The sequence below is a fragment of the Phacochoerus africanus genome, chromosome 5 (genome assembly GCF_016906955.1).
Source record: "Phacochoerus africanus isolate WHEZ1 chromosome 5, ROS_Pafr_v1, whole genome shotgun sequence".
Classification (NCBI taxonomy): domain Eukaryota; kingdom Metazoa; phylum Chordata; class Mammalia; order Artiodactyla; family Suidae; genus Phacochoerus; species Phacochoerus africanus.
Genome location: NC_062548.1, coordinates 42269566 through 42294902, shown reverse-complemented (window position 1 = coordinate 42294902; position 25337 = coordinate 42269566). Strand labels below are relative to the sequence as shown.

Sequence of the window (25337 nt, the reverse complement as noted above, 5' to 3'; positions counted from 1 at the left end):
TCCACGTGGACTTGACTCATTTTAGAAGCTGCTCACCCCATTGATGTTATAACCAGGGTCTGCATACATCACAATTGGCAGGACCCGCTCATGTTTGGCAAAATGGAAGCATTCTGGAAGTTCCTTCTTCTTACAGACATTGAGGGGAGGGTGTGCGTGCTTCAGCGCTTGGTCAACAGCTTCCTCCTGCCTGGGCTTGGGCAGGAGCATCCCAAAGCTGCCGTAGTCCACGATATCACACTTGACCAAGTCCCTGAAGCTGATGTAGTTGCTCAGGAGGATCTTGGTGACATTGGGCTTCTTTTTCACGATGGTCATGCCGTGGTCTGATGTGATGATGACGTTGAGGTGCCGGGTCAAGCCGTCCCTCTGGATGGCTTCCAACAGGTACCCGATGGGTCTGTCGATGGGCCGAATCCTCACCCTCCTGTCCTCTGTCTCGGGCCCGAAGCGGTGCCCCATGTCATCAGAGTCACGAAGTCAAGGTTCGCCTCGGTGAACCAGTTCACGACGATCTCGATATTCTCCTGCTCTTCTGCCTCATTGTCCTTCAGGTGAGGGTATGACTCCACCAGGGACCGCCGGCCGGCCTCCCCTTCATACTTGGCACCTCCCTGGGATAGTGGAATGATGCCCTTTCCCTCCCCTGCAAGGCCAAGAAGAGAAGCCTGTCAGGGGCATTTCTCTCTTACTGTGCAAAGCCCAGTGTGCCAGCCTCCCTGCCCTGGTCCAGGGGCATCAGAAACACGTGGGCTGCGGACGGAATTGGGTGGGGCTGGGCTTCCTTCCTGGCATCACCAGGATCTCGTGAAATCTAAAACACTCCTAGTTGTGAGATGTGCCTTTATTTTACATACTCCTGTGAAGAAAAATGCTGCCAATGACAGTAGGACGCGCCAGTGATTGTAGGATGCATTTCGATTCTGGACGGCAAAATGAACAAAAAGTGCCTGGGGATGGAGGAAGAATGGTACTAAGGTGGTGATGGTGAGTGATTTCTTTCATCTCTTAGTGCTTCAGTGCTTCTACCTGTAAAATGCCAAAAAGCTGATGGGATTTTTTTTTGAGGATTAATTTAAGTAACTTTCAGATAAAGTGTTGGGCATCGTCTTAGGGCACATAGTGGGCACTGATGTCTTTGCCTCCAGACCTAACAAGCCACCACAAGCCTTCCCATTGCCCTGGTGGCTGGTTTGGAGCCCCTTGAGGGTTCGTCTCCCTGCTCTCGCTCCATGCCTGCTTCGGGATGGGTGGGCCCCACATCAGGCTGCAGAGGTGGGATGTGGCTCTGGCCTGGTCAGCCAGGGGACATTGCATCCTCTGGCCACAGTGGCTGCTTCAGCCTTGGGCCCATGTCCCAGTCAGAGTCCATGACATGAGATCGGGGGACTTCTTCTGGGACTGTTGGAGAATCTGCTTCACTGGTTCCTGTCTCCAGTGCTTATAAAATCCGGGGGTGTTTGCAAGAGGGGGAGACTGTTATCTTGTTCCCATGCAGGTATCTGCTCAGATGGGGGCTTGGAGACCCACCCAGAGGCAGAGAACAGGGCAGTTAAAGGTGTGCTCGATGATGGGTTGCCTGGTTTACCTCCTCTCTCCCACTTGGGTACATGCTACTCAAATGCTCTCCACCTCAGTTTCCTCATCTGTAAAATGGGGATGTTAATGCCACATCGTGGGATGGTTGGAAGGACTAAATGCACACAAAGCATGTTAGTAAGTCTTCAGTGGGCTCAGCTTTTATTTTTCCTGAAGAGAAACAAAGAGCATTGGGCAGACCATGTGGTCAGGCGAGGAGGGGGCAGTGATCATTTCCTCTGGTTTCTGTCTCCTGAGGGGGACTGAGGGTGGATCTGGAATGTGCCTGTAGACCCCAGGTTTGGGGGTCTGCAGAAAGAAGATGAGATCAGGGGCTCTAGTGATGACAGAAATGGTGTAGCAGGGGGTATGGGTTTCCTTAAATCAGAGGAATATGTCCTCCATGAAAAGTGGCTGAGTCTTGCAAGGCCTGGGCAGGGCCTGGGGTTGCTGCTTGACCCTGAAAGCCTTGTCCCTGGAGCCCAGTGACCTTCACCTTGTAGGCAGGGCAGTAGATCACAGGCAGCAGGCAAAGGGGCCCTGCCTCCCCATGGGAGGAGCTGCTGTCTCTTCCCTCTCCTTGTCCCCAGTGGATAAACCAGGGAAAGAGGGGTGAGGGGCCATAGAGAACAGACCACAGGTCACACTCCTTCTACTCCAGGCTTCTGAGGTCCCCAGAGGGTCTACGGTGAGGGTGGGAACAGGCTGGGGAGCAGGGCTTTGGCTTGGATCCAAGATGAAGGTTTTGCCATGAGCAGAACTGAATCTTCAGACTGAAAATGAGGCTGTTTGAACAACAGAAGTAATTTCAAAGTCATGAAAATATTAAGTGATTTGCTTATCAGCAGAAAGGTGATTTTTGACAAAGCCGGGTAAAATAATTAGGAAAATATTTTTTTTTTTGTGCTCTCACCACAGAGTTAACAGTAAGATGGACTCATCTCCCTTAATAGGTTCTGTTGTAAAGCAGCAGCTCAACCAAGACCTGCACAACATAGGCAGTCGATAGATTTCTGGTTCTATGAACGACTGACCTGCTTATCTGGGAAGCACGTATTTTCCTTCATCTCAGCCATTAACTTGAGGGCTCTTCTGTGACACTTCTTATGTCACCCAAGGTTTGGATGTTCTGAAAAACACTCTCAAGTTCATTGGCTTTAGTAGAACCAGGAGAGGGAGCTGGGGTAACGGTGTCAACCTGGTATGGAGAATAAATGGTGGAGACAAACTGTGGGATAACAGCACCTGTGCTGTGGCTGTCTGGTACCTGGTTCATGTCTATCTGGCCTGCCAATAGGCAGAAGTGTATAACCAAGTGTGATGCCAAAACTTCCCACGTACCATGTGTGGGAGAGAAGCAGGAAAGCAATTTGTGAGTTGTGGGGGCTGCTGTTGGTGTCCCACCTAGATCCCCTTGCTGGGCTAGTGCACCCACACCCATTTCTCTGAGGCTGGTTGCTACTGTCTCAGAGCTGCTCCATCTTCTGGAAAATTCCCTCACCAAGCAGCTAGGTCCTGCCTTACTGGGCAAGTATCCTATACTGTTCCTCTATCCCCAGCAGCCTGTGGCCAGTGATGGACAGGAGGACATAAAGCCAGCTCCCTGGCTTCAGGGTGGGATAAAATGGGGGTGCAGTCCATGCTCCAGAGCTCCCCGTGGGTTCCGGCTGAGGCTGGTCTCCAGCTGGGGCCATGTCTCACTCAGCTCCTTGTCTTGCCCTGTCACTTTTCCACACTCCCATCTCCTGAGAGCTCTTCCTCGATGCATTACCTGCACTGAATCCCTGCCTCAGGCTCTGCTTTGAGGAAGCTTGACCCAAGACAAAAGTCAGTACTAAAGACTTTGCAAGGTTCTAGAAGCTTGAAATACTGTCCCCTCTGCCCTCCTCTAGAATGTGAGCTTTGGGAAATCAGGGGCTGTGCTGATTTTGTTGATAGCATTTTTCCTGGGACCTAGAACAGGCCTGGCTGAGTGCTGCTGCCTGCTGATTAAATGTGGGTTGAATGAATGCATGAATCACATATCCTTTTAGGTGTGGAAAACCCATGCTATTCTCACTCTTGATTAACTTATGGAAATAGTTACAGAAATGCTTTCTCTTTTGGGTTCTAGCATCTTATTTGTAACCTCCACAGGTAACACATTTTCCTTTCTGATAATAGAATTTCTATGGTTGCTTTAACTTGCAAATCCTCTAATATTTATTTATTGCATTTCTGATTGGCATTAGACATAATTCTCAGTTTTCAGTGACGGTACTTTGTTTAACTTCCATGTAAATCGACTTTGCTTTCCAGTATGGAATTGACTGGAAGGATGAAACTTCTAACATTTTGTACAACATATTTGACTGGCTATTTTATTATGTGGAGTAAACTGACATTGACATTGTGAGGGACTTAGGCAACCCTGCATATTCAGTTAAGTTCCTGGTGTTTGCATTGTTAAATCTCAGATATTCCCAACTTGAAATTGTTTTCTTAGGCTGTGTTCTCAACACACACACTTTCTTTAAAGATATCCCAAACTGTAGTCTTAGGAAACTATGTTCTTTTTTTCACTTGGTTCCATAGGAATTTTATGAATTATGCCTCTTTGTGAAATGAGTTCCAGAGAGAACTGTATGTGTGTGAGCATGCATGTAAACACACACACACACACACACACACACATGCACACACACACACGCACGCACGCACACACGACTCTGTTTATTTGGGACCCATGATAATCAAAAGCGCTGTTTTCAACAAATACTTCTGAGAAACAATCCGAGCACTTAATTGGATGCAAAAGAGTGGGTATTTACTATTCTACCCTTTAATTAGCATAATCAGTGTTTCTAGTAGCAATAGCAATTGGAAAGCGCTAGTTTTATTAGGTGCATTATTCTTCTTTAGTGTAGTGTTGCATCAGTACGGCTATTACTCTTAAGTTGCTTCGTTTAAAACAAGAGTTGGTACTTATTAGGGCAAAGCCCTAAGACTGTTGTACAGAATCTACCAAACTCTTCAGAACCAATCATTAGAGGAAGAGTTTTCTGTCTGGTTTTGCATTTTGTCTTGTCTCTTCCTTTAAGGGACAGCATTAATGTCACCCTTAGGAAGGCCTGTGAAGGGTTCACCGCAGTTGTGCTTTGGTGGAGAGTGTGTGCAGTGGTTTAGGGAAAGGAGTTAGTTACTTGTTCTAGGGAGTGACTAGTAGAAAGAGGCGGAGTGCATATATTTGAAATCCAGGAGGTTGGTTCTGAGTGTTTTCATGGCTTTCTTGTGTCCTGGAGGAGTCTGTGGACAGAAGGACTGGCTAAGTGTCTGTATTTTCTTATCCTCCCACACCCTTTTGGAGGTCAGATTATTATTGTTATTATTATTATTATTATTATTGCTTTTTAGGGCTGCACCGATGGCATATGGAAATTCCCAGGCTAGGGGTCAAATCAGAGCTACAGCTGTCAGCCCACGCCACAGCCATGGTAATGCAGGATCTGAGCCACGTCTGTGACCTACACCACAGCTCATGGCAGTGCTGGGTCCTTACTTAACCCATTGAGCAAGGCCAGGGATCGAACCTGCAACCTCATGGTTACTAGTCAGATTCGTTCCTGACTCCCTGGAGGTCAGTTTATTATTCTTAGAACCTTTATGATGTGTGAGAGAGACATGGCTTGGGCCAGTATTGGGATGTGTCATCTTTCCATTAATTCTCTGTTAAGCAAAAGCTGCTGACCCCTTTTTCTCACGGCTCTTCCAAATTTGGAGGCGGTGTCTGGGAGACCGGCTGACACCGAGAGCCCTAGCTGCCCTCCCCACCCTCTCTCCAAACTCCCTCCTGGAGTAGCCTCCCATGGTCCTGTTCCAGACTCTTAACAGCCACGAGGATTCCACCCACATCATCCCTCTGCCATTTCACATCCTAATAATCTCTGCGGCTCTTCCACGGAGAAGAGAAATGTGCCCTTAGGTTTTCCTGTTTTTTCTGGGTCTAACAGTCAGAGCTGCCTGCCTTAGAGAATTAGGACTTCTGAACGGGGTGAAACCCCTCATCATTGATCAGATGCAGTTATCCTGGGAGCTCCTTTAAAATCCCTGCCTGCTTTCAACGAAGCCTCTCTGTTCATAGCCCGACCACTCGACAAGTCTTGATGGCATGTGATTATGCTCACGGACCATGGCGAGTGGCCACAGAGGTGGTCAGGAATCCTATTTCTAGGCATTAGCTTCCAAAGCAGGCCGCTTCTCCTGGATCTTGATGGACTCTGGCAGCATTAGTGTTACTGAAGGAAAACATTTCAGTCCTATTAAAGGTTAATGCATCAATCTCCACGAAGCCTGACTGGAAGAGACTCAGAAGAAGCATGGCTTTCCCCAATGATGGATACAGGGCAGGCCTCCTCCTGCAGCCCTGCCTGGCAATGCAGATGTGCCCTGGAGTGGCATTTGGCATTTGTCCCCCTGTTTCCGGAGGGCTGACCTGGGGCCACAGGCTTGCTCTGATTTCAGCAGCTTTTGTGCCAGCTCCTCAGGGAGCTGGCTGATGGCCCTGTCCCAGGCAGGAGCTGCCAGTGGCAGAGCACAATATACCAACTTGACGTTCACTGGCCAAACAAGTGGCGTGTTGTCAGTCGCCTGACCCCACACCAAGTTCTCTTTTTGTACAACCATTTATGGATTCAGCAAAGAGGAAAAGCACTCTGATCATGAGTTGAGAAGAAGGAAACAAAGTCCTGCAAATAAATGACAAGGAGACGCGAACCGCGCATCAGAAAATGCCAGGGAGGGAGAATATCGCTAGAAGCCTCATGCCAGTGAACAAATTTCATAGTGAGAGAGGCTCTGGGTTTTGAATAATGAATTAAGGAAGACTAGGCTCATCCCCTTGGCAGCTAGGCAAATACAAGATTCATTCTGAAATCCATGCCTAAATGCTTTGGCCACAGAAGAAATATTGTGTCATGGTTAACGGTTAAGAATTGCTTAGAGTTCCGGTTGTAGTGCAGCAGAAACGAAACTGACTTGTATCCATGAGGACTCGAGTTTGATCCCTGGCCTCACGCAGTGGGTTAAGAATCCAGCGTTGTCATGAGCTGTGTTGTAGGTCACAAACATGGCTCGGATCTGGCGTTGCTGTGGCTGTGGTGTAGGCCAGCAGCTGTAGCTCCGATTTGGCCCCTAGCCTGGGAACCTCCAAATATCTCAGGTTTGGCCCTAAAAAGCAAAAAAAAAAAAAAAGAAAAAAAAAGAAAAAAGAGTTGCTGAACCCAAGGTGAGTTCAAATCTTAGCTCTGCCTCTCACTAGCTTTGTGGTTTTGAGAAGTTATGATATCCCCAATTTATCTCAATTTACTCATCTGTTAAATGGACATAATCATAGAACCTACCTTAGAGTGGTTATAAATTAATGTACATAAAGTGCTTAAATCAGTGCCTGGAATAGTGAGTGTCCTGGATATTATTTTCTCCGGAGGACAGAGTTTATTTGCATGGTCTATGCCTCAGAGTTTAGAAATGCTGAGACAGAAGAGGAAGGAATCGAGAGTGCTGAGTCAGGGGGAGAAAATGAACCTGAGATAGAGTAGGGTCACAGACAACCCTTGCGGTCCTTCTAGAGCTGTGTTGTCCAGGATACTAGCCCCTCATCTGTATGGTATTCAGACTTACGTTGAAATTACTTAGAATTAAGTACAGTTAAAAATTCAGTTCCTCAGTCTCACTAGCCACATTTCGAGGGCTCAGTTTTGACCTGTGGCTTGCAGTTTCCACGTTGGACCGTGCAGGACAGAACCTGTCCATCATCATAGACTGTTCTATGGGATAGTGCTGACCTAGAGCTCTTTTGACCACCTGAAGTTGTGCTAAAACGATTCTGCTTCCATTCATAAGAATGACTGATTTTTGAGCAGGGTCGAGCCATTCGTGCTAAGCACCTTACTTGTGTTATCTCAGTTAACCCTCCCAATGAGCCTAGGAAGCAGGGATCCTGACAGCCCTCATTCTAAGGGTAGGACAAGTCAAACACAGAGGAGAGGTCATCACCCAAGGTCACACAACTGGAGCAGAGTGGAGCTGGTTGGATCTCCATGAGTCTGAGTCTACAACCTGCGTTCTGAGCTGCTGCAATGACACCCCCTTGCAATGCAACACGCACGACATGAGCTGGGAGCATGGAGGTGAAATGTCAGGGCCTGGGGTAGCTTGGGAGCCAAAGCTGGTGTCTTGGGGGAAGAGGAGGAAGATCTATTCTGAAGTGATGACTTTGGAAGCTCATTGAGAAAATGCAACAGGTTGGGGGCTGGGAGTTCAACACACAACCCTGATGTCTGCCTTTTGGAAACAAGAGTGAATGGCCGCTGGGTTACTTTCAAGCACATGTTCTCATCAGAGTTTCTCATGCCTTGAACGATCAACCTTGTTCCTAAGGGCTCTTATGTCTAAGTCAGAGGCAAGTGTATAAAGAGATATTTATTAAAGAGCTGCTGGATCCAGACTCTGTGATGAGCCCTGAAGGTCCAGCCTTGATTAAGCCAACTCTGCCCTCAGGGAGACTCATCTATCCAAACTGCTAAAAGCCACTGAGCTATGCATTAAATGTACATCTTATTTAATCCTTACATCAGCTCTATTAAGTATGCACAACACCATGATCCCTATATCATGGTTTTTTTTTTTTTTTTTTTTTTTTTTTTTTTTTTTTTTTTTGCTTTTTAGGGCTGCACCTGAGGCATATGGAAGTTCCCAGGCGAGGGGTCGGATTGGAGCTACAGCTGCTGGCTTATTCCATAGCCACAGCAATGCAGGATCCGAGCTGCATCCTCGACCTACACCACAGCTCACGGCAACGCTGGATCCTTAACCCACTGAGCAAGGCCAGGGATCAAACCTGCATCCTCATGGATCCTAGTTGGGTTCATTAACTGCTGAGCCATGAAGGGAACTCCCATGATCCCTATATCATGTTTAGGGAAATAGATGCTGAGAGAAATAAGTCACTTGTCCAAGGCCACACAGCTTGTAGCCCATCCACGTGCCTAGGAATGAAAGGCCATGTCCCAGGAAGTCAGCCCAGGGTTTCCAGTGGTACTTGTCCCTGGGCAGTGATCCAGAGTGGGAGAACGCCATTGTCCCACCACTCAGTCTTGTTCTGGGCGGCCCTGAAAGAGTACTCCGGCGTGTCTCTGTGTTAAAACGTCATGTTGTGAATGACTCATGATCTTCAATCAGCGACCTTGGGGATAAAGGAAGGAAGGTCTGTAAGTGCTGTGAACGGATGCTGCCGGGGGTCCACGTGGGCTTAGGACCACATCCCTTAACATCCTTCCGGTTGGCCTCCTTCATCTGGGAGCTGCCCCTCTGGGCTTCAGACCTCTTTCTCTGGGGCGCAAATGTTGGCAGCCACAAAGGAAGAGCTCGTCTCATCTCATACCTTCCAGATTAGATCTTCGTCCTGAGCAGACCTCACAGCCCAGGGGGAAGTTGGTGTTGGCTGTGGAAGCTGATGAGGGAGGCAGGAAGACAGGGAGGCCAAGTTCCTCGGGCTAATCTGTGTCCAGAAGCTAAGAGTCTGGAGTCTGGACACTTCCTGTGATCTCACATTGTACCAGGAAAGAGGGACTGCATGTCTAAGGGGTGAGCTGAGATCCAAGGGGAGCGCTGAGTGTCCACTCCTCTGGCCTCCTGGGAGACGAAGCCTCTGTGTGACTCCACTGATTGTGATAAGGTGGTGATGATTTCTCCTGTTGTTTATGGTAAGCAGGACCTTCTATGACTAGAACCTGATGGTCATGGGCACAGAGAAGGGAAAAGCTCTCCAAGGGGTCAAAAGTGCTGCCAAACTCCTGGTGGGTAAAGTCCCCAGCCCCCAATTCCCACAGCTCCTGGCGGCCACTAATCTGCTTTCTGTCTCTGGATTTAGCTATTCTGGACATTTCCGTAGAAATGGACTCATACCTTATGTGACCTTTCATGAATGGCTTCTTTCCCTGAGCATCACATTTCTCAGCTTCATTCATGTTTTGGCATGAATCTGTACGGCATTCCTTTTTTATGGCTGCATAATATTCCATTGTCTGGCTAGTCCACAATTTTTCTGTCTGTACATCAGTTGATGAACGCCTGTATTGTCTGCATTTTTGGCTGCTGTGAATAATGCTGCCATGAACGTTCATGTGCAAATAGCTATTTGAGTTCCTGCTTTCAATTCTCTTGGGCATATGCCTAAGTGTAGAATTGCTGGGTCATAGGGTAACATTATGTTTAATGTTTAATAGACTACCAGACCTTCCCACCAGCAGTGTTCAGGGGTCCCAGTTCCGCCATATACTCACCAACACTTACTGTTTTCCTTTTTTAATGACCTACTTAGTGGGTGTTATTGTCCTTTTGACTTGCATTCCCCAGATGCCTGATAATGTTGAGCACTACAGCCTGTGAATACCATGACTGAGAGTCCTCTGATAGGGGGCTAAAGGCCAAATGGGCAAACATTTTGGAGCCTCACAAATGAATAGACTTCTGAAATCTACAAGGAACACTCTTGCCGTTATAGCTTCCTGAGGGCTGAGCCATGCCTCACAGCAGATGAAATAGAAGCGCAGAGCTAACTCACCCAGGTGGCGGCTTGCCTTTGCCTTATTTAAACTGTAACATTCTGAACCCTGTTCTGTGTGTCTCTTCCCCCCAGTAGAGAGCAAATCACTCTGGAATTATGAACCCCTGTCATTTCACCTATTCCAGTGTTTTTCCATGGTGTTTTCCACCACCAACATTAGAATCGATTGAGTTGTTTGATAAAAACACAGATTCCTGGGTCCCTACCCTAGTCCTTGCTGAATCTTGCAGTTGGGACGTGGGGTCCAGTAGTCTGCATTTTAACAGCCTCCCCAAATACTTTGATGTCTCATGACACATCAGCACCACTGGTTCTGGGGCTATTAGTCATTCATATATGCACATGGATTACTTCTAGCAGATTGCCCTTTTATTATTATTATTATTATTTTGTCTTTTTAGGGCAGCACCCGTGGCATATGGAGGTTCCCAGGCCAGGGGTCTAATTGGAGCTGTAGCCACCGGCCTACGCCAGAGCCACAGCAATGCCAGATCCAAGCCTTGTCTGTGACCTACACCACAGCTCACGGCAATGCCAAATCCTTAACCCATTGAGCGAGGCCAGGGATCGAACCTGTGTCCTCATGCATACTAGTCAGATTCGTTTCCACTGAGCCACGACGGGAACTCCCAGATTGCCCATTGATCCCAAGATCTGGATTGATAGTAACCCTAACCCCCACTCCCTGAGGGACCTGGGGAGGGCAGGCAGCCATCAGAACCTGGGTTACTTTGGTATCTGGGGAAACCTGGGGCTCCAGAGCCACTGGGAGGATGTGGGAGGAGGGATTGGAGGAAGCCACAGGCACAGAAACGTCCCCTTCCTGCTCTGAATGGATTCTGGCATCCATGCCCTGGGACCCAGAGGTCATCTATAACATCAGCTAAGTAGACTAGGCTGGGAACCAAGCATAGAATCCATTTCCCCCTCCGAGCGATATTACCCAGGTTTCAAACAACTAACCTAAAATGAGCTCAGGGAGCATGACCTCCCATCCTGTGGCTTCGCTCGTCCCAGTAACCGTATGAAGGGAGCCATCTCTGCAATGTTTGGGTTATTTCCACCCTGACACTTAGAATCATGTGCCAGCCAGTGGCTGGGGACCATCCATGACTCAGCAGGGTTTCCACTGCCTCGTCAGTTCTTCCTTCTCCCTGCTCAACCTCTTATCCTGGTCGGGGGCAAGTTTTGGACATGTGGGCAAAAGAAGACACAGGAGAGGGAAGGCTAAGAAATAGGCAGCTGAAGGGGGCAGCCATCCCAGTTTTACCTGAATTGCATTTTCTACTCTGGAGACAATTGGGGGGTGGGGGGTGGAGGGGCTGGCTGGAAAAGCTGTGTGAAGGCTGTGCCTGGGGTTCCAGAGCCTGCAAAGGAGCTGGTTTCACTTGGGTCCCATGATGCTGCACAACAGGGGCTGGACTTAGAGGGAGGATACCTGGTCTTGGCTCTTGCCGAGTGCGTGCTCTCTCCCTGGGCCTCAGGCTCCTGTCTGTAGCATGAGTAGAGTTCTAGCCATTTCCAAGGGCCTCTCTGGCTGCATCACTCTGGGAGTCTCTCCTTGCTGTCATTTCCGTGTCTGGCGAAGTGGGTAATTAGGCTAGTGAAACAGGACGTGGATGAGCTCTCCCAGTGAATGGGATGCCTGCTGCTTGCTAACTATGCTTTAATCGGGGTACAGTGCACACTCCCACATCGTTTCGGTTATGGCAAGGTGCGGGTAGTTCACCCAGCCGAGTGTTTGAGGCCTGGGAGCGAACCCAGCTAGACACCACTCCTTCCCTTGGTTCTCAGAGACCAATATTTATTTTTTTCCCAAATACTTGCAGAGTGATTTGGGAAACCAGGAAGTCCGGAGTTGACCTGGCCTCTTCCTTGCTCCTTCCCTTTCTCAGGTATTTGGAGTCAAGTCCTATCGTAGCGTGCCTTGGGGTGTTTCCACTCTAGGGGGCGAGGGAGAGTTAAAAGTAGAGTGAGCACCTTCTGGGCGCCTGCAGGGCTCCCTGTGTCTCCTCTTGGAATTTCTCTACTCATAAGCCCTGCTGAAAGGAAGGTCTTGGCATTGTGTTTGTACCACATCTCCTCTCTGTGGTTATTTGGTTGGTTGGAAACCCAATTCTTAATTTTTTTTTTTTTGTCTTTTTGCTATTTCTTTGGGCCGCTCCCGCGGCATATGGAGGTTCCCAGGCTAGGGGTTGAATCGGAGCTGTAGCCACTGGCCTACGCCAGAGCCACAGCAACGTGGGATCCGAGCCGCGTCTGCAACCTACACCACAGCTCACGGCAACGCCGGATCGTTAACCCACTGAGCAAGGGCAGGGACCGAACCCGCAACCTCATGGTTCCTGGTCGGATTCGTTAACCACTGCGCCACGACGGGAACTCCGCTTAAATTTTTAAAAAAAAATTATAGTTAATTTACAACTGTTGGAAACCCAATTCTTTCTCGAGATTTTAACCAAGAGACCCAGTAACTAACAGCAAGTGGCCAGTGGTGGGCTCTGCTGTCTTCCACGATGAACCAGGATCAGAAAGAGAAAGCTGGTCACAAGTGAGGGAAGCAGAGCGAAGAAAACCCATAGAACTGTTAAGAAAGACCACCGGGCTTCTGAGAGCCAGAAGGAGGAAGTTTGGTTTCTATAATTGCAGTTTTTATTCCTGGATTCCCTTTAATTTTGTTCCCAGGCTTATGAGTTTGCCCGCCAGAGCCTTGCCTCCAGGTCCTTTTCCTTGAGCTACCGTGAATGGATTTCTGTTTCTTACAGCTGCTGTTCCCTGAAGTGGCTGAGAGCAGGGCTGTGCGTCATTTATTGTGATGTCTCCCCGGCACAAAGTATGGAGCCTTGCCCTTAGTAGGCATTCCACCAGTGTTTGCTGGGTTTAATCAAACAAACACCCTCTGCCCATTTGTAGATGGCCAGGAACAAACCCAACAGGTAGGAAGTGGACCTCGATTTATTCAGGAGTCAGGCCAACGGAGAAGGGCTTTCTCACTCCCCACCTCTTCCTTTAATGTGCCAGCAGGAACAGAAACATTCTCTCTCCAGGAAGCTGGAAGCAGGAGTTCCCGTTGTGGCACAGTGGCTAACGAATCCAACTAAGAACCATGAGGTTGCAGGTTCAATCCCTGGCCTTGCTCAGTGGGTTAAGGATCCGGTGTTGCTGTGAGCTTTGGTGTAGGCCGGTGGCTACAGCTCCGATTAGACCCATAGCCTGGAACCTCCATTTGCCACGGGAGTGGCTCAAGAAAAGGCAAAAAGACAAAAAAAGAAAAAAAAAAGAAAAAAAAAAAGAAGCTGGAAGCAGACAGCCATACTTGCATTCTATCTGGGAACCCTCGTGACACATAGTTCTACTCTTGGCCTGCCTAACTGGCCACTGTCACCAAAACAGGGATCCGTCCTCTCCTGTGTTTTTTCCCTCACTTCATTTTTCCCTTACCAGTGCCGTGGGCTAAATGGTACCCCCTGCCCCTCCCCAAAGATAGGTCTACAGTCTTAGTCTCAGAACTTGTGAATGTTGCTTCATTTGATTTGATTTGTTTGGTTCTTTGGCTGTGTCCATGGCATGTGTAAGTTCCTGAGCCAGGGATTGAATCCATGCCACAGCAGCAGCCTGAGCCTCTGCAGTGACAATGCCGGATCCTTAACCTGCTGTGCCACAAGGGAACTCCATGTTGCCTTATTTGAGCACAGGGTCTTTGCAGATGTAATTCAGTGAAGGGTTGTGAGACAAGGAGATTGTCCTGGATTATCTGTGTGGGCTTAAATGCAAAGATCTGTGTTCTTATAGGAGGCAGAGGAGGACAAGACACAGAAAAAAGGAGATGGACCAAGGAGGCAGAGGGACCAAGGGGGCAGAGGGGCGTGATGCAGCCACAAGCCCAGGAGTGCTGGCAGCCACCAGACATGGAAGAAGCAAAGACAGATTCTCCCCTAGAGCCTCGAGAGGGAATATGGACCCCTGACACCTTGATTTTGGACTTCTGGCCTCCAGACTTTCTGTTGCTTTAAGCATCCTATGGCACTTTGTGACAACAGCTGCAGGGAACAAATACACCTGTGCCCTCAGTCTCAGGTGGTTGCAGCTTCTCCTCTCACTCCAGGCCTTGGAATCCCGAGCAGTCATGACCTTTTTGCTCCATTGCCCTGGTGTTTCAGGCTGACCCTTCCTCTTGTGTGATGCGTGGACCTGCAGCATTGGCCTCCACTGGGGGCTCAATGGAAATGTAGATTCTCAGGTCCCACCCCAGACCCACTGAAACACAGTCTGCATTTTAACCAGATCCCCAGGTGATTCACGAACACATTCAAATTTGAGAAGCACCAGTGGAAGCTCTCAGGTGGCAACTAGAGCATTTCTCCTCCCGCAAGTATCCTAGTTTCTTCATGTCAGATCTGTTAAATATGGTGGGGAGATTTTGTAAAAAGAAACCCAACCCTTAGCTTAGAACTGCACATTGATGTGTTATGGATGCAATGGCGAGATGTCTGAACTTTGCTGTAAAAGATTCAAGGAAGGAGAGAAGGAGGGAAAGAAGGAAGGCAGGGAGGAAGGAGAAGGCTTTGGGTGGGGATAGTGGAATAAGACTGGTAAAATGTGGACAGGTTCTTGCACCTCCATGTTGGGTGGAGGGGGCTTCATTGCGCAGTTTTCTCTGCTTTTTCTGCATGTTGGAAATTTCCATAATGAAATGTTAGGAAACATCCTGGTTTCCCAGCCTTCCTTATGTTTAGTTTTTTTCCATGGCTCTGTTTTTTTCTCTCCTCATGGTAATGGCTGGTGCTGGAGAGACATCTTTTCTGTCTCGGCCTGTGCTTTTCTTTGCTCTGTTTGTTCATGTTTGTGGCTTTCTTGGCTTCTGGGACTTTTTCAGCAGAGAGTTATTGCTGGGGGAGTAGGATGGGAGCTGATTAAGGTTTATGGCCTTGTCTAACTGGGTTTCCAACAACATCTGCTAGCCTTGTATTGTTACTGGCAGCAGGAATTTAATTTCCCTTCTCTTTCTCTACTCTCTCACCTCTTTTAGACTTTGTCCACTGGCCAGAGTATCACGTTTGGGAGCTTTGGCTCTCTGATTTACATGTGATTTGCATATTACAATCTAGTCCAGGGATTCCAATTAGGGGGTGAGTTTACCTCCAAAGGAACATGGGGAACTGTCTGGAGACATTTTTGGTTGGCTCGACTAGGAGAGGGATGCTGCTGGCATCTAGTGAGTGGAAGCTGGGGATACTGCTAAACACTTTATAATGCACAGGGCAGCCTCCCCGCCCCCACCCTGGTCCCTAAGACAAAGAGTGATCTGGCCCCAAAAGTCAATGGTGGGACATAGAGACAGCCCGATCTAGTCTTTTTTGTTTGTTTGTTTTTTGTTGTTGTTGCCATTTCCTGGGCCGCTCCCGAGGCATATGGAGGTTCCCAGGCTAGGGGTTGAATCGGAGCTGTAGCCACCGGCCTACGCCAGAGCCACAGCAACGCAGGATCTGAGCCGCGTCTGCAACCTACACCACAGCTCACGGCAACGCCGGATCATTAACCCACTGAGCAAGGGCAGGGACCGAACCCGCAACCTCATGGTTCCTAGTCGGATTCGTTAACCACTGCGCCATGACGGGAACTCCCCGATCTAGTCTTAAAGATCATCCAAGTGCACTTGGCCACACTTTCTTTGCTTCTGTCCCATGAAGGAGAGGTGGATTCATGGCTTATGACAACATCCAAAGGAAAGTTTACTTCTTATAGGTTGATTTTGGCAGTGAATGCAAGGGACGGCTCATTTGTGCAGGTTGTGCCCTGCACACCTCCAGGAGGCACCACCCACAAAATATTCATGAAAACAACCCTCTCAGAATTTCCTACACAGCTCTAAGTGGTTGTTCCGGTTTTGGGGTTGCCCTAGGGGTTCTGGAACTGGGAGAGACTTTATATCTGGCCCTCAGGGGCTGTGAGCATGCCATCGAGGGTCCTTTCCAGAAGGGAGGAAAAGTGGAACTGTGAGGACCCCACTTGCATTATTCTTGACCACCATCTCATTATGGAGTTTCTCCTTTTCACCCCTGGGCCATGGCCTTTGGACTAGATCTAAAATTGTCAGATTATAATATCACGGCTTTTGTTTGAAATATGGTGGTGATAGCTTCTTATTTTCCATTGGTTCCTTGGGGGAGGAAATACATGCTGTTGCCATAAGACTTCCTATCCACCCACTCTTTGCTTGGCGGGATTTCCTTAGTTTCACCAGCATAATTTATTCTTGCTGGCCCTCAATCACTTTGCAATAAAAACTGAGATTGCAAAAATGTTCATTGTCATTACCAGTGATGGAGCAGTAAGTACAGGCTTCTGGAGAGAGAGGGAGGAAATCAGGTGATTTAAAATAGCAGAATGAGCTGCTCACCCCCAGAGAATGGCTTTTCATTTTGGCAAGATCTGAGGGGAATTACGACAGAGTTCAGGGGCACGGAGGGACAGGGCTGGGAGGTATGGTCACCCATTGCACTGGGAGCCTGTGCCCTGTGGGCAGCCCCATGGATGGAGCTTTGATTTCTTGGGCCTCAGTACTGGGTCACTGGCTGCAAACCCATCATCACACCATTGGGCCCAGGCCGGATGGTAGACCACTGAGGTTTCTGCCAGGCCTCTTCCCTTACTCCTCCCTCTGATGCCAGTCTTGACTCCCCCCTGGGGGTCCACCCCCTCCATGGGTGACATGGTTTGTGTGGGGCTTGCTATTGCTCGCCTTGACCTGGAGGTGGGCGTAGGGGCCCAGCTTGGGTGGTCACCATCATTCCATCCCCCTGGCCACAGAGATTGGTTGTGAGAAGCAAACTGGCCCAGTGAGAGTCAATCTCAGTCACTCTTAGGAAAGAGAAGTAGACAGAAGAATTGGAAGAAGTAAAGAGAGAGCTCCATCATTCTGATGACATAGTTTGGGGATCTGGATATAGCCACGCCTATAGCTTTGGGTTAATTATATGTTACAGTTTCAGTCACGCTCCTCACAAAAGATAGGGTGGCGTCCTGAACCCCAGTGCCTCTGAATGTGACCTTCTTTGCAAATAGGGCCATTGCAGAGGTGAGGTCATCCTGGAGTAGTCCCTTAAGCCAAGAGACTGGTGTCCTTATCATAAGATGGCCATGTGAAGACAGAGACCCAGGAAGAACCTTGTGGGTGGATGGAGGCTGAGAGAGAGGCATCTCCAAGCCAAGGAAAGACAGAGATCACCAGCAAACCAGGGGAGGCTTTCAGAGGGAGTATGGCTAGATCAACATCTTGATTTCAGGCTTCCGGTTTCTAGAACCATGAGACAATGAATTTCTGTTGTTTTAAGCCATATAGTTTGTGGTACTTTGTTCTGGCAGCCCTAGGAAATTAATAGAAGTACTTTCAGATGAATAATCCTCCTCTTTCTCCTCCTCTTTCTAAATCATCCTCATCCCTTTGCCTGAGCAAAAGAAAGGGTCTCCTCCAGATGTGGAGACTGATGTGCAGAGTCCAGACTCCATGGTCACTCAGTGCCCCTCTTCATTGGCTCCCGGGCCTCGGGTTAGACCATAAGTCTGGGGCTTTCTGGAGCTCCATGCTGGAGAACCACCCCTATTACCTGTTGCCTTTACACAAAGGCTGATGCTCACCTTCTGGTTATCTGAGCTCCATCCAGGACCTATTCATGGTAGGCAGAATTAAGATGGTCCCAAGGAGGGGAGATGCGCTTGGGTTTGGGATGGAAATACTATAAAATTGGGTTGTGATGATTATTATACAACTATAAATGTAGTAAAATCTGTAAAATTCATTGAGTAATAATAATTAAAAAAGATGGTCCCAAGATCCCTGTCCCAGATATACATGCCTTGTATAATTCTCTCCCTTTGCATATGGGTAGGACTGGTGGCTGGCTCCTAACCAACAGAATGTGGAAACATTGAAGGGATTTTACAGATGTAACTCAGGTCCCTGAGCAGTTCACTTTGAGTTAGCCCAAAGGGAGATTATCCTGGGTGGGCCTGACCTCATCAGGTGTGCTCTCAGAAGAGGGTCCAGAGGAGAGACTCCTGCCGGCCGTGAAGAAGCAAGCTGACACAGGTTCTATGGCTGCAAGGAAATGAAGTCTTCCAACAGTCACATGAGCTTGGGAGAGGACCCCAAGCCTCAGATGAGAAGCCACCCCGGCCGACACCCTGATTTCAGCCTCGTGAGACCCTGAGCAGAGGACTAAATTCAGCTGTGCCCTCTGAACCTGAGAGATAATAAATGAGCATTGCTCTAAGCTGCGAAGTTTGTAGTTATTTGTTATGCAACCACAGAAGATGAATACATCTTTCCATTTTAAGGAACTACCAGGTGCTGTGGCCAAGACCTCCAAGTGTGTGTGCATGTGTGTGTGTATATGTGTCTGTGTGTACATGGAGGTGGGGTGATAAAGGGTGACTGGTGGAGCTAGATGGGAAGAAGGAGGGCCAAGGCGGGGTTTGCCAAGGGGGGCAGTGGGAGGAAGTGATGGCCCTTTGGATGAAGGAAAGGAGCAGCCTGATCAATATGCAGACCTGCTCAGGGCCCAGCCTGGGGCTCTGGAGGGAGAACCCAGCCCCCCAGAGCCAGGTCTTAGGAGCCTCCTTCCTAGACAGAGGCCCCCCTTCCACTGCCTTGCAGGTGGTGCTGAGGGGCAAATACTTGGAAAAACACACCTTTTGTGAGGACGCCAATTTCTTTCTCATGTGAAGAGATGATGAACGGGGCTATTTCGAATTAATAACCAATTTTATTTAAAAAGTCCTCTCTCCCTTCACTCAATTTAAAAACTCTTTCCTTGGGAGTTCCCTTCGTGGCGCAGTGGTTAACGAATCCGACTAGGAACCATGAGGTTGCGGGTTCTGTCCTTGCCCTTGCTCAGTGGGTTAATGATCCAGAGTTGCCGTGATTTGTGGTGTAGATCGCAGCCTCGGCTCGGATCCCATGTTGCTGTGGCTCTGACGTAGACTGGCAGCTACAGCTCCGATTGGACCCCTAGCCTGGGAACCTCCATGTGCTACGGGAGCAGCCCAAAAAAATAGCAAAAAAGACAAAAAAAAACAAAAAACAAACAAAAAAAACCCCCAACTCTTTCCTTCACTCAAACAGCCAGGGCTTCTGTTTTTCATGCTGCAAGGAAAGGATGCCATGGGAGGAAGTGGAGAAAGCAGAACCCCTGGCTTCGGATTTTCACATTCTTGGCTCCTTATGGGAGCCACAGAAGAGTTGGGGTGCAGAGAAAAGTTTAGGGGATACAGGAGAGTAAGAACCAGTCTCTCCTGTCTGCTTCCCTGAGGAAGGAAGCAAAGATGTGGAAAGATCCCCAAGAAGAGGCGCTTTGTCCTTGACACCAGCGGAGCTCCAGCTGGAAGGAACCATGACCCCACCCCTCAAAAACAATATCTGTGGGATTTGGGAGCAGAGGTGCTGGGAGCCTGAGCTGATGACACAACCCTGGAGACATATCAGTGTGCAGCTGGCCACCATCTATACCGCCTGGCCCAACAGAGATGCTCAAACAATATGTGTCAAATGAAAGGATGAGTGCATCTCATACTAAGTGAATTAAGTCAGAAAAAGAAAGACAAATATTATGTGATATCACTTCTATGTGAAATCTAAAATATGGCACAAATGAACCTGTCTACAAAACAGAAACAGACTCACTGACACAGAGACTAGACCTGTGGCTGCCAAGAGGGGCAGTGGGAGGGAGTGGGATGCACCGGGAGGTTGGGGCTCATAGATGCAAACTATTCCATTTAGAATGGATGAGCAATGAGGTCCTACTGTACAGAAAAGGGAACTATATCCAGTCTCTTTTGATAGAACATGATCGAATATGAGAAAAAGTATGTATATGTGTGACTGGGTCACTTTGTTGTGCAGCAGAAATCAATAGAACGTTGTAAATCAACTATATACTTTAATAAAAAAAATTTTTTTAAAAGGATGAATACAACCTAAGCTGTCTAAAAACTCTCTGGGAAGATTTTCTCTACCAGCATCAGAAAAGCTAATGAGAGTCATGTGGTCCTGGCTGTGGGGTGAGGGCTCGGATATCCACACATGTGACAGCCCCTAGGCACAGGGAGGCCCTGCTGTCCAGGTGTGGACCTGAGGGGCTCAGAGTTCTGACCCGACCAGCCAGATCAGCTAAGCCTGATGCCTGGGGTATGGCCTCCCCCTGCCCTGCTCCCTGCCTGGGACCACCATGCCCCTGGGCCCTTGGACTCATTTAGGAAGCTTGCAGGGGTGGCCATGGGGCTCCTCAGACCTGAACCCTTTGAGAGCTGCCTCCTGGTGCAGAAGTGGGGCAGCAGCAGCATCTCTTCCCTTCTCTCCCTGAGCTAATGTGCCCGAGAGGTGTTGCTTGGAACTCCAGTTAGTTAGTCCTTGGGCCAAGAGAGCCCCTTAATCATACTTTGTGTCAAGCCTACCCCTGGAGTCCAAAGAGGTCTTTGGGTGCTGGCAGCACCAATTTTTATCCATTATTTTTTCTATTATGGATGATGCTTTTCCACATTGGAGTCAGACAGAGGTTGACTCGAGCCCAGCTCATGAAGACAAATGCTGGTGCTTTTGCTGGGTCTGGGGTGGGCTCTGTGTCATTAATACAACATATTCAGGGTGACTACCCATCGCGCAGGAGAGTGGAGAATGTGCAACATTCAGAGATGTTTGGAGTGAGGCCTTAATTGGAAGGAAAATCCTGGAGGGCTGTAGGCATGCTAGTGGCAGGGATTGTCCCTGCATCTGGAACCCGAGGCTGAATTCCCTACGTGGAACCCTATGTCCAGGGCTGAGTTCAAATCCTGCTCCTGCTTCTCAGCCGCTGTGGGACCTCAGGAGAGTTTTGTACATTGGTGGGCCTCCGACAGCTCACCTGTTCTGACTTCTGATCACTGTGACAAGAATTGAAGGCTATGATGATTGTGGGAGCTGGTAAGCCTTTTTGTAAGCCAGGAAGTGGTTCAGCCACTCAAGACTCTCAAGTTTCAGCTGGGGGCCAGGCTGTTCCCCAGGGGGTGTTGGGAAATGCCTGGAGACATTCTTGGTTGTCGCAATAGGAGGTGGGGGCACTCCTGGCACCTTGAGGGTACAGACCAGGGATGGTGCCCAACATCTCACAGGGTGCAGGATGGTCCCACCATAGAGAAGGATCCGGTCCCAAACGTTCGTGGTGCTGAGGCCGCAAAACCTGTTTTAAAGCAGAGACTGTTCAGCAGCTCGATACATGGGAGGCCGGTTATAAATAAGAGGGACAGAGGAACACGTTTTTTTTTTTTTCTACAAGGGAGGAATTAAAAAGGGTACTTTTTTTTTTTGTCTTTTGTTGTTGTTGTTATTGTTGTTGTTGTTGCTATTTCTTGGGCCGCTCCCACGGCATATGGAGGTTCCCAGGCTAGGGGTTGAATCGGAGCTGTAGCCACCGGCCTACGCCAGAGCCACAGCAACGCGGGATCCGAGTCGCGTCTGCAACCTACACCACAGCTCACGGCAACGCCGGATCGTTAACCCACTGAGCAAGGGCAGGGACCGAACCCGCAACCTCATGGTTCCTAGTCGGATTCGTTAACCACTGTGCCACGACGGGAACTCCAAAAGGGGTACTTTATGTACATACATTTTGTTATTTATAGGTAATACACCCACATGGTCCAAGATCTGAAAGGTATGCAGGATGTACAGTCCAGAGTCTTCCCTTCCTGTCCTTTGCTGGAGGAACCCCTGTTGCCAGTTTCTTTCTTTAGAGCCTTATTTATTTATTTAGAGGTCCTCTGTGCATCTCTAACCAACTGCATGCACATATCCACGCATAGCATATGCACTTATATGTGCACACTAAACATATTCGTGGTACCTTGCTTTTGTCACTTAATCCATTTTGGAGATCACGTCCTACTGGCTGCAGAAAGCTTCCTCACTTTTTCTTTCAAAGGTGACAAGTATGTCATTCTAGGCATGTCTAGTATTTATGTAGCCACTCCCCTCTGGACGGACAGTTTGTTTTCATTCCCTTTGCTATTATAGTCACGAATGTAATGAATAACTTCGTCTGTACATCATTTTCCACCGAGCACGTATGTGAAAGATGTAACATTAGGATAAAGTCCTACAGGTGGAACTGCCAAATAAGAAAGTTCGTGCATTCCTAATTGTACGGGATGTCACCAAATTACCCTCCCTTGAAGCTGTACCCGTTTTCGTTCCGATGGCAATGAATGTAGGAGAGGCGTTGGGGTGATTCTGTAATTCAAAAAATTTGCTTCTCACTGTTTGTATCTTCTCATCAAAGGCCTCCGGGGAATAAATAGAAGGTGGGTGTGCCTTACAATATTTTCGTGCCCATTGTATTCTCAGCAATCAGGACCTGGGATCTGCCCACAGGAGATCTTTTAAGTGTTAGGAAGTTAATGCCTCTGAGAAGTGGCATTCACTTTCTCCAGAAAGGGCTCTCTCGTTCCTGCTTCCTGGTGCTAACAGTTCCCAAATGACTTGCTTCTCAGAGTTTACACATAGGAAAATCTCTCGGCAAATCTCCCTCTGAGTGGTTGCCCTGCTTTGTTTTAGTTTCTGACTCAAGTGTCCCTTTGAGAGTCTTGATGGAAGTCGTGAGACTCTCTCCTTGCAAAAAGGCGCCAGCAGTTTGCCCATCACTTCAGAGATTCCTGGACCCCAGGGAGCAGCTCCCTGAGTGGGGATGAGGCTCCCGCTGCCAGCACGTATCTCTGCCCCTCCAGAGGGGTCTGCGGATTCCTACTTCCTGGGTGAGTGATTGGTCAGTTCCTCAGCCTTGCTGAGCCTTAGCTTTCTCATCTCAGGAATGGGGACAACACTTCCTTTGCAGAATCGTAATGGAGATAACGGAGGCAGAGCACCACTGGAGAAATGGAAGCTATTGTTAGTCTTACTATAGTGGAGTCCTTTGCATCTTTAAAAAAAAATTTATTCTTTTTAAGGCCACTCTTGTGGCATATTGAAATTCCCAGACTAGGGAATTGGAGCTGCAGCTATCAGCCTATACCACAGCCACAGCAATGCCAGATCTGAGCTGCATCTACAACCTACACCGCAGCTTGTGGGAAGGCTGGATCCTTAACCTACTGAGCGGGGCCAGGGATTGAACCTGCATCCTCATGGAAACTGGTCAGGTTGTTAACCCACTGAGCCACAACGGGAACTCCATGGAGTCCTTTTCATCTCGACTGTCTCCTGCTCTGCCTCTCTTTTAGACTGGAATCTCTCTATTTGGTAGCAACTGGGATTCTGGAACAATCATGTTCCTTCCTTTCACAGAGACCTCGTATGTGCTGCTCCCTCTGCCTGAAACACTTTTCCTTCTTCTGGACGCTCAGAGTCTCTTACTCGCTGGTCCACTGCCCCTCCTTGCTGATGCCTTCCTTGCCTCTCAGATTTCTAATGGTTTGCCCTTGCCGTCCTCTCTCAGGGAAGCTCTCCTCTTCCTTCTTGGTGCCCCTGACTTGTGATGAGATCTGCGTGTTTGCTTATCTAACATCTGTCTCCTCTGTTGGACCACACCCTCCAGGTGCGCTGGGGGGACTGGCACAGGCAAAGGCCCTGAGGCAGGTCGGGGCTGGCGGGAGGCACAGGCAGGGACCTCTGTGATCTGGCGCAAAGCTCGTGAGGGGAAGAGAAGACGCGAGGGGCCAGACCGAGGGGACCTTCTCTTGCCGAGAGACAGAATTTGAATTTTCTTCAAAGAGCATTGGTGTCCCTTCAGTTTGCCAGTATTAAGCAGGGGAGTTACCTGACCTGCGTTCTTTCAAGTTTTATTATTTTTATAAAATTTTTTAATGATTCGCTTTCAAGAAAGCTCACTGGCTGCAGTGTGAGAGGCAGGGTGGAGGGTGGGGTGGGCCTGGGCATTGGAGAGATCCCGGGAGGCTGCCGCTATGGTCCCTAGAAACAGCCCTGGGCGTTCCTGGATGTTCTAAGCTAGTGCTTCTTCCAGGGGGTGACCCCGACTGGATGGGTGGCCTGAGTCTCCCCAGAGCTCACTGACAATGGACTCTGTTTCAGGGAACAACAGATGCTGAGCTTCCCCCAGCATCGCAGGCTAGCTGCAGGGTGGAGCTTACCCGAGATGGTGGTGAAGTGGGTTGGGGAGGTCATTGTCACCGAGGGTGGCCTTCATGCCCTCCTGGGCCAGGCGGTCCCTGTTGGGGGTGTCCATGTCCCGGTCGTAGTCCCAGCAGAACCCATCGAAGGAGATCAGTGGCCGCTTGTGGAAACTCTTCCTCCTGGGGATGGGGATGGGGATGGGGACGGGGACGGGGACGGGGTGGCAGCTGGCCCAGTCCAGCAGGATGGACAGCAGCAGCATAAAGACCCCGGGCCCCGTCATGTCCCCAGCGCCTCCCACGCTCACATCACCCAGTTCACTGCCGCTCCGATTTTCTCCCGTTTTCATCTGCGGTTGAGTGAAGTCCAAAGTGCTAATTCCTCCCTGGCTCTGTTATGGATCAGAATACCTGGGGCGTAGTGAGATGGCATGTTTGACGTGATGAGAAAGTTCTGGAGGCGGTGGTGGTGGTTGTGCGACATTGTGAATATGCTGAAGGCTGCTGAACGATACACTTTAAAAGGGTAAAAAATGCTAAATATTGTGTGCAATTTACCATGATCAAAAAAAAGGCAAACCACATGAACCATTGTGGACGCTTATACAATGCCACTGTTGTGAACATTTGGAGAACAAAGTAGCCTGGTGCTTTCCTCTGCTCAGTGTAGCCTGTTTTTATAGGGAGAACAAATTACTGTTCATTATGACTCTGAAAACAGCCGCTGTGGATTGACTGCTCGGGAGGGCGAGGAACTGGGTATACATCACCTCCGCCATCCCATTTAATGTTTCTGTGAAATCCTAGAAAGGTTATCCGTTGAAAATTCCCCATGCGAATTAAAAACAATCATTGTGGTCAAATACACATGAGATAAAATTGACCCTGTTAACCAGCTGAAAATGCACAAATTCTGTGACAGGACATTCACAGTGCTGTGCAGCCACCACCTAGGTTCAGAATATTTTCGTCACCCCCAAAGGGAAATAGGACTCCATACCTAAGAGCAGTCACCCCTCTTTCCTTCCTCTCCCAAGCCCCAGCAACCACTAGT

The 25337-nt window shown here is 48.8% G+C and overlaps 1 protein-coding gene across 1 annotated transcript; it reads right to left on the bottom strand.

Annotated features, from left to right (window-relative positions):
* Window positions 1-21: 21 nt before the first annotated feature.
* Window positions 22-24567, bottom strand: LOC125128414 (ectonucleotide pyrophosphatase/phosphodiesterase family member 7-like). Its single transcript, XM_047782769.1, is given in 5 exon segments — window positions 22-470; window positions 473-616; window positions 619-646; window positions 8657-8750; window positions 24302-24567. Coding segments are annotated over 5 exon segments (981 nt in total).
* Between the last annotated feature and the right edge of the window lie 770 nt (window positions 24568-25337).